Raw genomic sequence first — 18,919 nt, forward strand, 5'->3', positions numbered from 1 at the left:
TTCAGCTAAATGCCACTAGAAACTCAATGAAAAAGTTCAGGTAGAACATTTTCTCCATTGCAAACCTGGAGGAAATATGCTGTGCATTTCAGAGTCTAGCCATAATTCAAGTACTAGCATATTGATTTTATTTAATATGCATTTATACATAATTATGTTATACATATTTATTATAACCTCCATAACATTTAATGTTTTAGTACTGGTCTTTAATTTAATCTCAAAGTAATCTAAATGTCATTTTGGCTGGCTTAAGTGTGCTGATTTTTCTGCACAGCTGTCATTGTGTGTTTCCAAATGTAATATTTTAAATAGTAGATTTGATGAGCAATAAACCAGACAAGTAAAACATCTGATCAATCATTAAACTCTGTCATAAATATTGTGTTACACAATCTGAGGCCGGATGCATTACGGAATCTGACGTCAGAGAATAACACAGACACACAGACACACACACACACAAGTTACCCTGGCAGGCTTTGCCATCATCCATCAGTCGGTATCCAGTGTGACAGGTGCACTGGACCAATCCTCTGACCATCTGACACTTCTGGGAGCAGCCTCCGTTATTCTGGTTACAGTTGCCCTCACTAGACCGTGGACCTGCACACCACAAGGAAACAGAGCAGGAATGTCAAAAACGACATGCTGATTCAGTATAAACGACGCTCTAAACTGACTAAACTGAGTATCTGTTAAACAAATTAAAACTTGTTAAACAAAAAAAAAAAACAAGTTCTGACAATGGTGATGTTTGTCGGCTCAGTGCAGAGCTAGTCATGAATCCAGTTGTCTACTGAAGTCTACTGAATGTAATCCAGATCGACAGCACCAGGTGTCATGCAGGGCTGAGTGATGAATTGATATTAATTAAACATGCTTTCTGTGATTTCACGCATTGCTTTCCAATATGTTTTCAATACTAATTGAAAATTTCAATTTTCACCAACTTTTCTCAGTCTGACGTTACTTATTACTGCAAAGAACCAAACAGCTATGGACAATCTTGGGGTTTCGAGCAACTTATTTTCCTTTGCATTTTCAGTTTGAGCATAAATATTGTCTAGGTGAAAATATGATGGTGGGGAAATAGCTCCTTCAGAAAAGGTAGGGAAATAAGATATCTGGAGAAATTTGAATGGAAACCCGACTATATCATGGTTTGACATTTCATTTTACACATCTTAATAAACAATAAGCATAATTAATATCTAATATGGAAGTCTTATTTTTTCTGATATTTTCTTTCTTCCTTATTGCTTCAGTCTCGAGGGGAGTTAAAGATATTCATACTCACATATTTTAGATGATGCCTTGATGTTTATTACCAAGTAACAAATCAACTTGACCAAGTATCAGTCTACTTACTGATATTCAAAAACAGGATGGATTTCTACACAGTTAATGGCAGCAAACTTTTGGCCGGCTCCCTGTTGTCATGTCATATAAGGTTTCTAGTACTCGAGTCTAAAGGTCATTTTGTGATTGGATCTTTGATGGATTGAAAGGGGTCACAAAATACGTCATATGCAAGAGTTCATAATAAATTTCCAACAAACCATCTGTTCACACCTGTCACCAAAGTGAAGGTCCCTATCATTTTGCTAAGTGACCCAGAGCAGAAAGGTGCTATCTACTAGACTTATCGTTAATTACACTCACGCAAATGCAGAGCCACTTATCATTAATTTTACATTCTTATTATACTATCTCCTCATAGAATGTTGAAACAAACTATGCTCATCATATGCTCAGGCAGGATTACAATTATAATTTACAAATTCAAGCTACTCAGGAGATAAAAAAATTTCATTTATAAAACTGTAGAATGCAGGAAGCACTTTAGCAATGCTACTTGTGTATAATATTCTTAAAGCAAAAATATCTTTACTTTTCGACATGATAAATAGATTTTATACTGCAACCAGTCCCAAATAAACCAGTGTTTTCATGAGTTGTCATGATCATTTTTTTTAAAGACAGCTCTACATTTGAAATGTAGTTGAAATGTAATAAAGTACATATTACAAAGAAAATAACGTAAAAAAAAAGGTTAAACGACTGCAATAAAGCTGCGGCAAAACTCACGGCAGTCATGGTGAGGTAGTTCATCGGTGCCATCTCCGCAGTCTTGAACCTCATTACAAACCTTCCTCTGACCAATGCAGCGTCCATTACCACATTGAAACTGGTCTGGGGCACAAGGGGGGGTTTCTGTGACCAAAACAAAAAAAAAAAAAACAACACACTTTTTAGTTTAATGTTGAGTGGCAAGACCATAACAAATTTCAAATTACTGCAGTCATAACTACTTGGGTCATTTTTGGAAAAGGTTAGTTTCTAGTAATTAGATTGGATTGCCCCGTTAAGAAATCATAAAGTTGAGAAGAACAACAAACACCAAACACAACAGTCAATTCAATGTTATCTTCACAATCCAATTCTCTTCAGACAGGGAGAATTTGAGATGGTTGTATTTTAGCTAAAGGCATTATGTTCTCCATGACTCCATTAATTTGAAAATAGGTTTACAGAGCAGAAATCCTATGTTAAATATGTGCCTTTGTATGAAATTAAGATTTTTATGACAAATGTGTCAAGTAAGGAACAAACGTTCATGAGGATTTTTTTAAATGGCCTTTGGCAATTCAAATACTTAGATGTGTTAAGTAGATTAAGTAGATTTGTCAAGTCAATTTTTATATATATACTGTACAAGCGGTGCTATGACATCCATTTCCTGTGGTCTTACGGCATGTCCTCATTTCTTTTAACGCTCTCTTCTCTAACATTACTAACTGAGCGAAAATATTGGCTATCAGACATCAGCAGTAATTTTGGTTTGGTATGCTAAAATAGAAAAGTAAAGTTACCTTTTGAGGAACCACAACCCCTCATTCTTCTATGGTTCGTGGCTACCCTTTACCAGAAATTGCTGCTTTAATATGCCATAAATGAAGATGAAACAGAAAATGACTGAAACTCACACTTAGTTCCAAAGAAAGCGAAAACATTTCTGGATTCTTTTGAGCCATGTCACATAACTTTTGCCCAAAGTTTTCAAAAAATATTATCTGTGCGATTGATTTTATTTATAATTTTGAAAAATTGAAAGAACTGTAGAGAACATTAAAAAAATATAAAATTTCATGTTTATAGACTTTATAGTTTTTACTACTTATACACTTTTGTATGCTCAATGCTTACTAGGTGTAGAGTAACAAAAATAACCAACAATGGTGATCATTTTCCATTGTTTTCAAGTAATTCTTAGGTGAGCAGACAATTTAATATAAATTTGGTTTAATACAACAATTACTACTTCTTCCTTTCGTCTTTTCCCCTCAAGGGTCACCACAGCGAATAAACCTTCTCCATCTAACCCTATTCTCACCAAGTCTCCTTATCTACTTTCCTTCCAGATGGTACACCAAGTATTCTCCTACCTGTCTCTCTGATAGCACTAGCTGTAGTTGTCCAATCATCTGGAAGCTCTTTCTGACCACCAAAGGCCTTTCTCAACTCCTCCAGGAAAACCATACAACACTCTTTTTTCAGCTTCCACCACTTTATCTTCTGCTCTGCCTTTGACTTCTTGATCTTCCTTGTCACCAGTCATCCTACAAACCACCACCCTATGCTGTCTGGCAATGCTCTCACCTACAACTACTTTGCAGTCACTGATCTCTTTCAGGTTACCCCATCTATAAAAGATGTAGTCTACCTGCGGGCTCCTACCTTCGCTCTTATAAGTTACCCTATGTTCCTGTCTTTTCTGGAAAAAAGTTTTCACTACAGCCATATCCATTGTTTTTGCAAAGTCTACCACCACCTGTTCCTCTGTGTTCCTATCCTGTATTTCCTGCACCAACATGCCTATTGAAGTCTTGGCTCTCACATCTCTGGGGATATTTTGCATCACTTCAGCTAGTTCATTCCAGAACCTCTGCTTCTCCTTCTCCTCAAACTCAGGGGGCATCGCAACTAATAACACTGAGTATCACACCTTCAATTTCTAGTTTCAGACTCATAAGCCTATCTGACATTCTTTTCACCTCAAGAAAATTCCTAACAAAGTCCTCCATCAAGATAACTCCTTCTCCATTTCTCTTCCTGTCAGTACCATGATAGTACAACTTAAAGCTTGCTCCTAAGCTTCTAGCCTTACTACCTTTCCACCTGGTCTCCTGGACACACAGTGTATCCACCTTCCTTATCTGCATCATGCTGACCAACTCTCTACCTTTTCCTGTCATAGTCCCAATATTCAAAGTTCTACTCTCAGTCCTAGACTCTTTCCTTTCCTCTTCTCTCTCTGCTTCCGAACATGCCTTCCTCGCTTTCTTTGACCTACAGTTGCTCAGTTTCTATTGGTATCCTGTGAGTCATCAGTAGCAGTGGTGGTTGTTGTTAACCTGGGTCTCCACTGATCCTGTATGAAATTATTAGGTTTGATTCAAATGTTTGGTTTTGGCAAAAGTTTTATGCCGAATGCCCTTCCTGAAGCAGCCCTCTGCATTTATTAAGCCCTGGGACCGGCTCAAGGAGACATTGGCCCGTGCTGCCCCGAGGCTGCATTTTGATACTACTACTACTATTTCTACTAATAACAATAATATCAGGGGAAAATGCAAACTCAGAAAGGCCTCATTTGACCACCGGAGTCCAGAAACTCACTTGCTGTGAGGTGACACTGATCGGCCATGGCCATAACACCATCATTATTATTGTTTGTTACTGTTGTTGATCATTTCATTACCAATGCCTTTAGTCATTAAATTTAAAAAAATGCAGAATGAATAAAGAAATACATTTTTTAGCTTTGTCCTATCTATTTTTCCATTTTCATTGTGCAGGAAGATGCAGAGTTTGACACAGGGAGGCTGTATTTATATTCTTCATGGAAGGAGTTACTTTCACTTTTTAACCAGAAATCTTAATATTTAAGACTTGTGGCTTTGAGCAGGACTGGGTTTAGTTTAAATATTGGTATGTAGAAGCTTTGGGACCTCCGTTCTGAGAACAAGAATGTAAAGATACAATTTTAAGAATGTTAAAAACCAAATGTCTACCTTTAAAGATTTTTTTTTTTGTCTCTATTAAAGCAGGAGAGGAGCTGTATAATGACAGAAGTACCTTTTTAAAAAAACTGATCTTGAAAACATGTCATTTCTATACCAGGCAGATGCATCAATGCTTCTCTGGCTCTGTTTTTCTCCTTAGTTAAAACATGTGGTTTATGACTCAACAGTGGTGCTGTCTATTTGTCTTCTGGGGAAGAGCAGGTTTGAAAAGATTCATAGGCAACAGTTTGTTTGGACAAAAATGAGCAGAAAGTTCACCAAAATTGTAAAGCCCTGCAACATAACATTAAGAGCCCTGTAAAATTCAGTAGCTGCGTCACTTCAGGCTATGCAGCTATCTGATGTTCAACACAAGATAAACTGATCTGCTACCCTTGTTCATGATATGAAAGGGCAACGTAGGGGAAAAAAGAGACATAATTTTCAACTTTGTTCATTTTCCTAATAATATATGGGATTGTTTTTGTATACTTGTCCTTTGAGTCTTTCGATTAATATGTAACTTTGCCAGATAGATTTGTCCAATATTTCAGAGCAGGATTGTTTCTTGACTACGATGAGATAACTAGGGAGCAAAGGGCTTAGCAGATGTCACAACTACGATTGAAGCGTACAAAGGATGTCTTACCGGTTTTCTCACAGCCTTCTTCATCACTGCGGTCTGAACAGTCATCCTCACCATCGCATCTCCATGACAATCGGACACAGCGTCCAGTTCCACAACGAAACTGATCAGCTGTGCACATGGACGCGGCTGTGGGACATATGCTGTGCATGAGATACTTTTAACACAGAGCGGGTAAAATCATTGACATGAGTTATAATACTGTGACCACAACATTAGATAAAGGAAGAAAAGCAATACTGTAATATCTTTTTTCTTCTCTTAACTGTTGAAAGTGTCTACTCACTGCAATTCTTCTCGTCGGACTGATCATCACAGTCAAACTCGCCATCACATCTCCAGCCTGCGTTTATACACATCCCACTGCTGCACATGAACTCTACAGATCTGCAAGGCTGGTGTGACGCTACACAAGAACACACACAAAACGACATTAAGACTATCAACAACCACGTTGACATCAGAGCTGTACCTTAAAAATAATTAGAGGGTGATGAAATATATAACAGCACTTGACATTCCACAATTTGACTTCTGCCGGAAATCAGTCAACTATCAGTATATATTAAAATTCTTGACAAATGAAAAATACATACATGTAATGTTTGCTATGAATACGAAAAGTCATATATAAGATTTATTAAATTTTCCCAGAAAAATAAAAAAAAAAACATAAAAAATATGTCACAAGCTGAAAATAGAATCCGTTTTCATCAAAGGTTCACCAGACGAGAAAGTATGTATAAATTTAAAACTGATCAGATCTTCTAAAAATATGCAGATCTTAAGAGGTGCCATACTCACAGTTTAGGCCAGTGTAATTATGAAAGAACCACATAGCCAGAATGAATAAAAAAAGATTTGTTACTGTTGCTGAACCATCCACTAGATGCTTGACTTGGTTTTCAGCATTACATTATCAGGTCTGACTAAAAATCCCAGCTAAATTACTTTTAATCAGATGAAAATGAAGCCCAAACTGGCAGTGGATGAAGATGGAGGTGCACTGACAGATTAAAGCTGAATCACATATAAGCATCTTTAAAATCCTGAGTGTGTCTGTGTTTGTGTGTGTGTGTGTGTGTGTGTGTGTGTGTGGGATCCTTTGACGTTTATGCCTAAGAGCCGGAGTCAGCTCCCAGCAAGGAATTAGACCAAGATAAGAAAAACAACAAACAGGGGAATGCAAGGGAAGAAAGGTAAAGAAAAGGAGATGTGGTAAAGGTTTGGAGCATCCCCGTGCAAGCTTATCAGCCAAGCCAGGGAGGATTGGGATGATCAAAACAGCAGGTGGCTCTCCCACTGAGAGGCACAGAGACTTATAGGCAACAAGAATCAGCATGGGATGTCCACACACACCAACATACAAAACACAAGCATGCATGCACACACACACACACACACACACACACACACACACACACACACACACACACACACACACACACACACACACACACACACACACACACACACAAACACATGTGACTTACTCCTTACTTCTCGTTTCTCTTCATGCACACAAACATACCAACCCATTTTCTTTCATCTATTCGTCTAAGTAGCCAGAAAAGTATCAGTTTTAACTAGTGGAAACAAGACAAGTGAGTAAGAGTGTAAGTGTGTGTGTGTGTGTGTGTGTGTGTGTGTGTGTGTGTGTGTGTGTGTGTGTGTGTGTGTGTGTATGTGCACGTGTTTACAAGAGAGGAAGAGAGACACTTTTTGTCCAACAAAGCACCCTTCATGTGTCTGGAGATTTGATGCCAAGGAATGCTGTCTGAGGATAGGCCATCTTATGCCTCTTAGGAATGCCGTTTATGTGTGTGTGTGTGTGTGTCCACGGATTGTGTGTTTCACAAGACCAAGACATTCCTCACACTTTTCTTAAAATGCTTCAAACTACAGACATCAAAAACCAAAATGTTTCAATTTTTCTACAATAAATTATATTTAAAGAGCAAGGACTGAAATTGACTTGAGGAAGAATGAGGGGTGCAGCTGTTTTCAGCAAGATGGAAACTGGACTGTATTTTATTCTCTTCTGCTATTTTTGACAACAAGAGCAACGATTCAATTGATGATAATAATTTATCCTTTATTAATCCTTGTGGGGAAATTTGCTCTCTGCCATTAACCCATCATGGATGTACCATGAGCAGTAGGATACCGTCCATCAGCGACAGGGGAGCAGTTAGGGGTTCAGTGTCTTGCTCAACAACACTTAAGACACATTAAGACGAGCCAAGAATCAAACCAGGAATGTTCAGTTCCAAAGACAATTGCTTTACCTCCTGTGCCACGCCGCCCTCACAGTTTCACAATTATTTGTGAAAATGTGTTTGAATATTTCCAGATATCTGTACTATTTTAGGACTCTGGTGGGATTATGACCAGACTCGAGCCAAAGGCGTTTCATGAGCTCGTTCTGAGATTCTGATACGCTATTATTCTATTTTTTTGTCAATTTAAAATCTATTTTCAAACCAGCTCTTGAGAAGCTTTGCAGCAATTAATAAATCCCGAAGAAGTAAAAAAAAAAAAAAGCAGCTCAGTTGATACATGTGACCTTGTTACTGATCAAACGATGGTGCAGAACCTTGAAGCTGAGCTTATCGCACTACAGATGACTACATCAAAGAAGGAGGCAGTGTTAAACGTGTGTGAGTCAGAGAGAGAGAGAGAGGTATGTTAGGAGATTATAGATGATGAGCAAATGAAGAGCGCATTTATGAAATTGGAGCAGAGAGGTTGGGACAAGTCGAGAACTGGCTGTGACTTTGGAGTGAGGTGACTGAAACATGACACTCACAGTGCTAATCTGGGCCATGGCTTCACTGTCTGTGTGTGTGTGTGTGTGTGTGTGTGTGTGTGTGTATCTGTGGACTAAGCGTGACTGGATGCGGCGCCCATCTTACCCATCTTTAAAGCTTACTATTACAAAAAAAACAAAAACAACATAAAACCCAATATCTGCAAAACGTTTCTTATAGTACTATAAGTAATCGAGATTTGTCAGAAAACATTGGCTGACTAAAGTATGGATTTTATAAAGTTGTTAAGAAAAAAACAACAAATATCAGCCTGGAATGGGAGGCATTTAGCAAACAATCCTGACATATTGTACTTGATACCCATGTAAACGAACAATCATGCAAAAAAAAACTAATGATTATTGAATCGGCAAGTGTTTTCGGAGGACAGATCACTTTCAGAAAAATTTGGGAGGGATTTAAGCCGTATGAGCGTTGAAAAAAAATTTGGGCTTTCTGCTCTTCCTTACAAACTTTGCTTCGAGTCGGGAAATGAGTAGCACAGCATGATAACTTGTCATTTTAATGTGGGCGTGCGACAGATGTGCAATGAAACTGATGGGATCCTCTGAGCGGGAGGTGTAGCTGTAAGGGGCAAGAAGATGTCTGCCAGAGGGCGAGACGCAACTTTTTAAAGCTCATCTAACAGCATTGAAGAGATAACATCGAATAATCACCCAGAGGAGCATCCTCTTCTTGCTGTTTAATGAGAGATGTGAAAGTTGCATGTGGATACCAAAGTGTGTGTTCATCTGTTCATATGTGTGTGTGCGCGTGAATTTGACCTTTATGTACACTGGCAAAATTGGCTGAATTAGTCACTGTAATAGATTCAGACTTTCTATCCTTGTTAACTTTTAAAAACAAATTTGAGAGGCTTTGGCCAGTGGTGTTAAGTATCGATTTTGTCCGTGTTTGAGCACAGAGAGAAAAGACACAGTCTTTAAATTTAACAATAGGGAGTTCTACAAAGAAGCCAATGTCCAAGAAAAGTAAATTACTTCCGTAAAGGCTTGAATTTGACCAACACGTGATGCCAAAATAGGGCATTAATGATTTTGAAAGTGTGATTGTTCTTACAGCAGTCCGACTCATCTGACCAGTCACCACAGTCGTCATCCCCATCGCAGTGGTAGATGTCCAGGATGCAGCGGCCGTACGCACACTGAAACTCCTCCACGCTGCAAGTGGCTGTCATCACATCTGAAGCTACACATAAAAAGCAGACATGTGTGCCCCATTTAACAATTTGACATGTTAAATGGATGCTTGAAGACACTGCCGCAGTTGACTATCTGAAGCACTTTGAAGCTACAGCCCTCTTGTGCTGAGTCTGTCAGAAACTCTGGATCAAATGAAGGAGAGGAGCAGTTATTTTAGGACACTGAACATGTTTACATGCTCTGCAGTAAACTGTGAATGCTTTGATCAGCACTAATGTGCAGTGATAGGATTCTCCCCTTTTCTGTCCTATTTTTTGATCAGAGCATCTGGGCTGATAACAGAGTTTTGTCCAGCTGAATTTTACAAATTATCTGCTGTAATGTGATTTTGTAATGTGATATTTATAGATACAGTACATTATGTACAGATAGATCACATGGCAACAGAAAATGGATTCCTATTGCAAAAAACAATTCAGATCTTCTGATTACTGGACCTTGATTCAGAAACAAGGTTTTTCATTTGCTCACCAGCAACCAGTTATTTTTTTCCCCCTTACTGTTGGGCTAACTTACAATGCTGAAATACAATGTGGAAAATGCTCATTGATAATACCAAAATATGGCATGTGTCACAGTTTACTTGGTAAGTACTGTACAACAACTAGCTGAACGGCAAAATAATTCTTCCTTCCTTTTTAAAAATAGTAAAAGAATTGTTTATTTTCCTTGCTTCGTTTACCAATAACCCCATTCTGAAGAAAAATTAGAATTCCGAAAAAAGTAGATCACCCTGATCACTAAGTTAACTTGGGTTAGAGAAACATGACCTTTTAAATCTGCTGTTATCTTACAGCACGTAGAAATTTCACAGAGTTTACTTGATTTTGCCTGAAACACTTGGCAAAAATATGGCAAAGTATAAAAAATACAAATAATCTGTGATCTTCTAAATCTTTTTAAAATTATTTCAATAAAGTATATGATGTATTATCTGGTCAGCTTCATTAGATTTTGAAATATAAAGTCATTATTACCCCCCTTTAGGAAATTAAGCAGTTGCAATGTGGTAAAATACTGAAATATACCGATATTCTAAAGAGTTGATAACAACACACACACACGAACATACACACACTTACGGCAATTCTCTTCATCAGATCCATCCTTACAGTCTGTGTCTCCGTCACAGTACCAGTGCTCAGCGATGCAGCTCCCATCTGTGCAGCGAAACTCCTTGTCCGAACATTTACGCATGTCTAGAACAACAGAAATCAAAATGTATACCACACTCTGTGTCAACATGTGCTTGCACGCTTCGTTTTGTGTGTGGTGTGTATTTGTCTACGCACCACACTGCTCATCACTGTTGTCCCCGCAGTCATTGTCTCCATCGCAATGCCACAGGCTGCGGATACAGTAGCCATTTTGGCAATGAAACTCATCCTCCTCACACTCTCTGGGAGCTAAACAAAGAAAGTCAAGAAGATACATTTCAGAGGAAAAATATTTAGTAACCAACAGAAGATAATAGCTAAAACTATGGAAGAATTTCATCTGAAATAGCTGAGTATGAGGTCTGCTGACACTGTATCTACAGCTGCAATAACACATGAGAAAGAGGGTGGCCATTTATATCAACATCGGAGATACAGGCTGACCTCTTTTAAATCTGCAGACCACAGCTCAAAGTTTCATCTTGCTGCTCGATCTCAGAACAGTCATTGACACTCAACTAAGTTAATGACATGTAAAAGGAAAAAAAAATTAAATGAACAAGAAAAAAAACCTCGGAGTGAAAACACTTGCATCATCTGTCAATACCTTTCCTTCTCCATCCTTAATCACCCGGTCCCTTTGTACATCCTTTCCATCCTTATCTCTGTTTCGCGAACCTCTATAGATCATTCTCTCCCCCCTTATTGTCCAACCGAGAACACAAGTCATTTTACGCCCTTTGTTTTCCCTTTGCTACCTCTATCTTTACCTTACGCTGTATCTCCCTTCACTCCTGTCTGTTCTCTTCAGTCCTCTTAGTGTCCCTCTTCTTCTTTGCTAACCACTTTCTCTGTATATACTCCTGCACTTCTGTATTCCACCACCAAGTCTCCTTGTCTACTTTCCTTTCAGATGATACACCAAGTACTCTCCTACCGGTCTCTCTGATAGCACTAGCGGTAGTTGTCCAATCATCTGGAAGCTCTTCCTGACCACCCAGAGCCTTTGTCAATTCCTCCCTGAAAACCATACAACACTCCTTTTTCAGCTTCCACCACTTTGTCTTCTGCTCTGCCTTTGTCCTCTTAATCTTCCTTGTCACCAGAGTCATCCTACAAACCACCAATCACCATTTGCTGCCTGCCTACGTTCTCAACTGCAGCTACTTTGCAGTTACTGATCTCTTTCAGGTTACCTCGTCTATACAAGATGTAGTCGACCTGCGTGCTCCTACCTCTGCTCTTATCAATTACCCTGTGTTCCTGTCTTTTCAGGAAAAAAGTGTTCACTCCAGCCATTTCCATACTTTTTGCAAAGTCTACCACCATCTGTGCCTCTGTGTTCCTATCCTTGAAACCAAATCTGCCCATCACTTCTTCATCCTCTCTATTTCCTGCACCAACATGCCAATTGAAGTCTGCACCAATTACTACTCTCTCATCTCTCGGGATATTCTGCATCACTTCATCTAGCTCTTTCCAGAACTTCTCCTTCTCCTCAAACCCACATCCCACCTGCGGGGACGACTGCATAAAGTAAAACTTAAAACCTGGTCCTAAACTTTAGCTTTACTACTTTTCCACCTGGTCTCCTGGACACAAAGTATATCCAATACAACTTCCTTTTCTGCATCATGTTGACCAACTCTCTACCTTTTCCTGTCATAGTCCCATTGATATTCAAAGTCCCTACTCTGAGTCCCTATCCACTTCCCTCTCTGCTTCGGAACACACCTTCCTCCTCTCCTCCTTTTTAAGTATGTAAAATCCAAAACACATTGGAGGGAACAGCCTGGAAAAAAAAATATTGTGGTTTTTACACACAGACACAGACACACACACACACACACACACACACACACACACACATGCGCGCACACACACAGAGGCCCATGCACTAAGGAGTGTTATGGATGAGAGGAAACTGAATGCATTCAAACAGAGTATTTTACTTCCGTTAGTTCATTTGTTAAAGCCCCATAACATGAGCTCTGTATGTTTTTGTATGTATTTGTACTGCAGTTCATTCCATATTTATTATCCTGTATTCTGCTGTAGTATTTGATTTGGTCACAACAAAGTTTCATATCCTTTGATGAATTGCATTTAAGGATATAAGAAATCATCCCCAGGATATATGAACACTGAAATGTTGCAAAGAGAAATAACCAAAGGAAGACATTCTTCCAGCAGTGTACTAACAATTATATTTCTTATATTTGAAGAGCTTGAAAAATCTGTGTACTGCGTTCTCATTTCCAATTTGTGGAATAAAATATATGTTCCTGCAGTATAAATACTAAAGCCACTAAAGTTACCTCTCGCTTTAAAAACAAACTCCCTGTTTAACCAACCAAACCTCAGTTTTAACAGCCTGATTTATGTCTTCCTCATAAACCCTCCCTGTTGTAAATAAGTTGATGATGTTTCAGCAGACAGTTAACCTTGAGACTGAAGATTTGAGACACATTTGTCATTCATGCCTACAACCATGATGATGTAGTAAGGAAAAAGTTAACTTTATGCACCTTGACATTGGCTGTTTGCACTGATGCCCAGGAAACTCCTCCACCCAATTTTAAAAATTAATCAATAACACCTACAGTTATTAAAAGGACTGAGTTGATTGTTTTAAAAAACACAGCATTCAACTGTTATTTCCCAACACCAATGGCAACTCCCAGTTAGCCTGGGGCAAAATATATGGGTTCATCAAGGAGAACCAATGATGAACGGTCTCAGACAGGTGGTAATCCATAATTTATTACTGCTGTGTGCTGTGGCAGCTGAGACAAACTAGAGAGATAAAGAGACAGACACAGAGGGATGTCAACAGAATGGAGGTTGCAGAATAATGTTTTGGGGCTTCAAGGTAGATTGTGTTTGTGAGTTTGTCTGTGTAATCTGAAACCCTCTGAAAACTCAAAGGAAGTATTCTTATTGCTTAAGATGACACAGTATACATCTAGTATTCTTGTTTAATATTACAAACATTTTATTTTGTTTTTTGAGATCTGCTTATGACTGTACACCCACAAAGGATATATTTTAAATGCTCTTATAATAGGATTTCGATTTGGGAGATGTCCACAGTAGCATGAAACAATATAGATTAGACAGGCTTGTTTGTGGTGCATTAATTGTTTCCAAATTGAAAAAAGGGGGGGTTATCAGAAAAATGTCATGGCATTCAAGGCAACCCATATATTACTGAATCTTCAGTTAATACAGAAACTTCTTTGTAGTGAGGGAAGTGTTGGAGAAAGAATGTGACATTCTCTGTCTTTGAGTGAATAGAGAAATATATGTTGTGGTTATACTCTACGAAGGAAAATGATCCTCCTCGAGTTTGTGAGGCACTGACAGCAACAATGAGCTGCCTGATCTGTTGTGTGTCATCAATGGAAACACTAGAACTCAAAAACGGACAAGAGCTTGTTTATCTCTTTATGTCTATTTAGGGATGGGATTATTTTTGTCCAATAATTTGTAGGAAAATAAATGACACAAAGTGGAATACTCTTGAAGTCACATTTAGATGTCACTGATTATTGAATTGGAATATTTTGCTTTCCTGGTTGAAGTGATTTATCATCTTTTGATGTGCTATTGTTAGCATGAATTAAGAGATTTTGATGTAGACGCCTTCTTTCACCTCCATCTACATCAGGGTAAGAAAATATGCTAGACTTGTCAATTTTTGTCTAACAAGCTCTTTAAAAAGCATTTACTTAAATCACTTTAATGCATCCATAACTTGCCTTTGTTTGTACTTTAGTTACTAGGACACACATGGTAAATTGGTTGTGTGGTCATATCGGCGGCTAACCGACAGTTGACCTTCCCCTTAGCATAAGAAACAACCCCCTCCCAAAAGGGCAAGAGACCAAAGAATCAGGTCCAAACGAAAATTTAATTCAACCTGCACAATCGACAAGTGGACTTAATCTATTATTCAAACTGTTAAAGAATAATTGATTCTCTCCCCCTGTCTTTCTCGACACCCATCAGTGAGGTACACAAGGAAAGGTCGAAGGTCAAAAAACCCTCCAGACATTTATCATTCACCAAGCTGCCAAACAGCAAAGGGCACTGCGAACCATTATCTGGCTTCCTGCATGTGTTCCTAGCATTATGCTATTTTGTGATTTTTTTTTTTCTGTACCCTCAATCTCATGTTCAAACACAAATGTCCAGACCAGGACACATTTCACTCTCTGTCTGTCAATAAATTTGGCATCTGTTCCAGTTCAGCTGAGCATGGAGAATTTTATCCTGGCCTGGCAGTACACTGTAAAAATAAAAATAAATTTTAAGAAGCCCAAAGCATCACAGGGAGGGAGGTAAAAGTGGCTGGAGGAAAAGAGGAAGAAAAACAGCAGCAGCATGAAATAATAAATAGTTTGGGGGGTAAGTCGAGGGAGTGAAATTTACTCTGCAAGAAGATAAAAAATTCATAGATGACTCACAGCAGACCCCCACCCACCTGCCTCACCCACCATCAAGATGTGATTTAGTGTCTGCTGACATAGAATGTGGGTCTCCAAGGGGAAGAAGATGAAGGACAATTGAGGGATATTGTTTAAAAGCAAAAAAAGTACCCAATGGATATAGAATTACACAAGCTAAGTACAAGAACCTTTTAATCATGGTGTTGCAAAGTTTGCACTCATCATAAGAATCCAGCTATTGACACTGACTTAAATGGTCTTATTTGAGACAAACTAGCATTGGCATTTCATGAAATGTGTCAGTAAAGCTTGGAAAGCAATGCAATTGCATAGGCCCATTCTCAATAATTCCTTATTACAATGTGCATAGTCAGCATATTCATCAAATGCCCCCAAAATTTCTAAAAGTCGAAACCTAACCTAGGTTAGCAAGGAGCAAGGAGTTTTATATGATTTAAGTATATAGTTGGGCTAGAAATATAGCTAGCCCAATATAGCCTTAGTTAACATTAAACTTGCTTATGACATTTCATTTGCAATTGAGGTTGAGGGATTTGTTTTGAACATTGTTATTACTAGTTCCGTTATTGTTCATGATCACTAGATGATTAGATCAAAAGGGGATTATATTTTATACATGTGGCTTTCCCAATGAATGAGATTTTAGATATTCTAAACTAAATGTCAGGTAAGCTCTGACCTGATATATTTATATTTTTGCTGTCCCCACTGAGCCCCATCGAATGATGCCTTGATAATTTCAGGATTGCAGTGTTCCACCCAAGGTCACATTACTGTCTTCACAATATTTGTATGCAGATTACTATGACTGATTGGCATGTTTAATTTCCTAGACAGCAGTGTTGGAGTAAAAAAAAAAAAAAGTAACAAAATCCTATAACCGGTTGACACCAAACTGCTGTCCCCTTCCATTTCTGTTTCTCCATATTCTTTCACTTGAGGTAAAGTGCACGGCGGAGTCTGAAGGGGAAATGTAGGTCGGCTTCCCCCCAATTTAAGCCAACAAATTCCACAACATGGAGATATGGCAAAAAACACAAACGTACATCAGTCTCATACCTAGAGCAGCTAAACAAATCTAGGGAACACAGAGCGCACCTCTGTTCATTGGGAAGGCTTACATAAAATTGGGAAGGCTTGCATAAAAGATTAATAGTGTCAAGATCTTCATCATACTAAACAGGAGAATTATATGTACTGATAAAAGCAAGAACTTCAAGGTCACAACATATGAAGTTCAATCATGAGTTGGCTCTATGGGGTTATCTACACTACAATATTGATCAAGGCCTTCATCTGACCAGACACAACTGGATACACAAGGGGCAAGTGATTCAAGGCTAAAAATTAATGATATGCTAAGAGGATCCAAATCACAGACAGGATAATGAAACAAAACACTCAGATATCTGAGTACATTCCCATTGCCATGATGCACATTAGGAGTGGATCATGATAAATGGTCATGACATTGCTAATTATGTGTTGAAAAGTTTACTTTTAATTTGCTTGTTCATCTAAGTCATTGTTTGCTTTGGGTGGCTTATTGTTTAAACACTGTTATACTGTTATGACCTTCATATTTCATTGTATTTCTTATTCTTCCTCCTTTCTACTATTATCTATTACTGTTATGTTTTTTACTTGAAACTCTGGCACAACATTTTCCTTCGGGATAAATAAAGTTGTTCTCATCTCATCTCATCTCTCTCATTTCAGAATTGAAGGAAAATTATAACAAACCCATTAAAATCTAGTGGCAATCTCGTGGAAACAGGAAAAAAAAAAAAAAAAAAAGCAAAGACAAATATTAGCAAGAAAGGTGGTGGCATGGCTGAGGGGGTTAGAACAGTTGTCCCGTAACCCCAGCATTTCTGGTTCAATTCCCATGCTCTTCCTAGTGTTGTTGAGCAAGACACTGAACCCCCAAGCTGCTCATTAGCTGCCTTCTGCTCATGGTTCATCCATGATGGGTTAAATGCAGAGGTCAAATTTTACTGATTTAGTGCTATATGTATTATAACTAAATGTGACAATGAAAAGGTCTTTCTTAAATCATCAACAGAAAAAAATATAAAAATCAGGTTTTCTGCATATTTGTATTTACAATAAATGCAAACATAAATTATTGTTTAAATTAATTAAGTAAAGTAAGAAATACTTTGAGCTGGGAAGAATATTCAAAAAGACAGCGCAAGGACATTGTTAAGATGATTTAGGAGTCTGAGCAAACAGTAGGTCACTAACTGCATTAGCCTCAAAGATATATCTCCTCTGCCCTCTGACCTCCAAATCTTAACTTAATCCTAACTCTAAACTCATATAGATGTTATTCCTTCAAGGTAATGATGAATTAAAACAACTCTAAGCGACTCATGGAAGACAAAGTACGAAGTCAAGTTTCAGTCATTTCTGATTAGGCACTGAAAACATTTCTGACACCAAAGTCTTGGATTTTCTTTGTATTCATGAGGTTGGCCACAAGAATTCTTACAGCACCACAGTGAACAGTGCACATTGCCGCCCTCAAGTTATCTGTCTACTTTAATAACATTCGCTCTGAGTCTGACTGAGTCACCAGAGTGTTTCAAAGCACATGTCGGTGCCACAACCGCTGACTGTTTGTTTGTGTTGACAAATGGGTGAGGCCAAGCAGGAGAAAAAGGGCACTCACGGCAGTCCTGTTCATCAGAGTCGTCCTCACAGTCGTTGTCTCCGTCACACACCCAGGAGCGACGGATGCATTTGCCGTTGTCACAGTGGAAGTCCAATGGAGAGCAGGTGGGAAGCACTGCAAAAAAAGTGTTGGATAACCCGATGTGAACAAGCAAGTAAACCAACTGAGACACTGAAAAGAGGAGGGACTAGGGTTCACATTTTGTTGTTCTTCTGGCCTATTTTATTGAATAAAGATACTACAGATGTTTAGTATAATAGTGCACTTGTAGATTTACAGTTGCAGAATACAGTCATTTGGCAGATGCTTTTTTCCAAAGCGACATACAGTGTAGATGCCAGGAATTGAACACACGGACCTCATACATGTGAAAGATGCGCTCTACCAGTGAGCGATGTGTTCACAGCATAAGATGCAGCATAGATGCACAATAAGAATGATCATACTGACTGTAAACAACAAAAGAAGATGCACATTCAGCATAAATTGTTGAATTGAACATCTTGCAAAAGCTTGCAAAATTCCTAAAAAAAAATTCTCCATTTATTGCGAAAGATCGGGTTACTGGGGTATGTAGCATTTTGTAATTAGTAATACGTACAAATATATTTCAACACTAGTGTAGTGTGAAACATTAGTACCTGTTCTTTAATGTAAAATCCTACATTTCACGCAAGATTTCTAGAGAATCCTACCTTTCTGAAACACTAACAAATGATTTTTTTTTTTTCATCAATGTGTTTGTGTTTGCATCAGACTGAGCCTTTAATTGAAGTCCGTCATGTGGGTTTTGTTTTTGATTATAACACTAGTTGTATCATGAGGGATCTATTATATGACAAAGGAGTTCAACAAAAGTAGGGGGATC

General features: G+C 38.3%; 1 protein-coding gene across 3 annotated transcripts in view; it reads right to left on the reverse strand.

The window, feature by feature from the left end:
* lrp4 (low density lipoprotein receptor-related protein 4) overlaps window positions 1-18,919 on the reverse strand; it is a 120,822-nt gene that overhangs the window by 31,173 nt on the left and 70,730 nt on the right. For all 3 annotated transcript variants that reach the window (XM_086143991.1, XM_086143990.1, XM_086143992.1), the window contains exons 3-10: window positions 18,049-18,165; window positions 11,038-11,151; window positions 10,828-10,944; window positions 9,603-9,731; window positions 5,999-6,118; window positions 5,716-5,841; window positions 2,092-2,217; window positions 472-606 (exon numbers count right to left, since the gene is read on the reverse strand). In XM_086143991.1, coding sequence (XP_086000117.1) covers window positions 472-606; window positions 2,092-2,217; window positions 5,716-5,841; window positions 5,999-6,118; window positions 9,603-9,731; window positions 10,828-10,944; window positions 11,038-11,151; window positions 18,049-18,165 — 984 coding nt within the window. The remainder of the gene's footprint in view (window positions 1-471; window positions 607-2,091; window positions 2,218-5,715; window positions 5,842-5,998; window positions 6,119-9,602; window positions 9,732-10,827; window positions 10,945-11,037; window positions 11,152-18,048; window positions 18,166-18,919) is intronic.

Source organism: Fistularia commersonii, chromosome 3 (genome assembly GCF_037954325.1).
Source record: "Fistularia commersonii isolate RoL2024-O1a breed Wild chromosome 3, RoL_Fcom_v1.0, whole genome shotgun sequence".
NCBI lineage: Eukaryota > Metazoa > Chordata > Actinopteri > Syngnathiformes > Fistulariidae > Fistularia > Fistularia commersonii.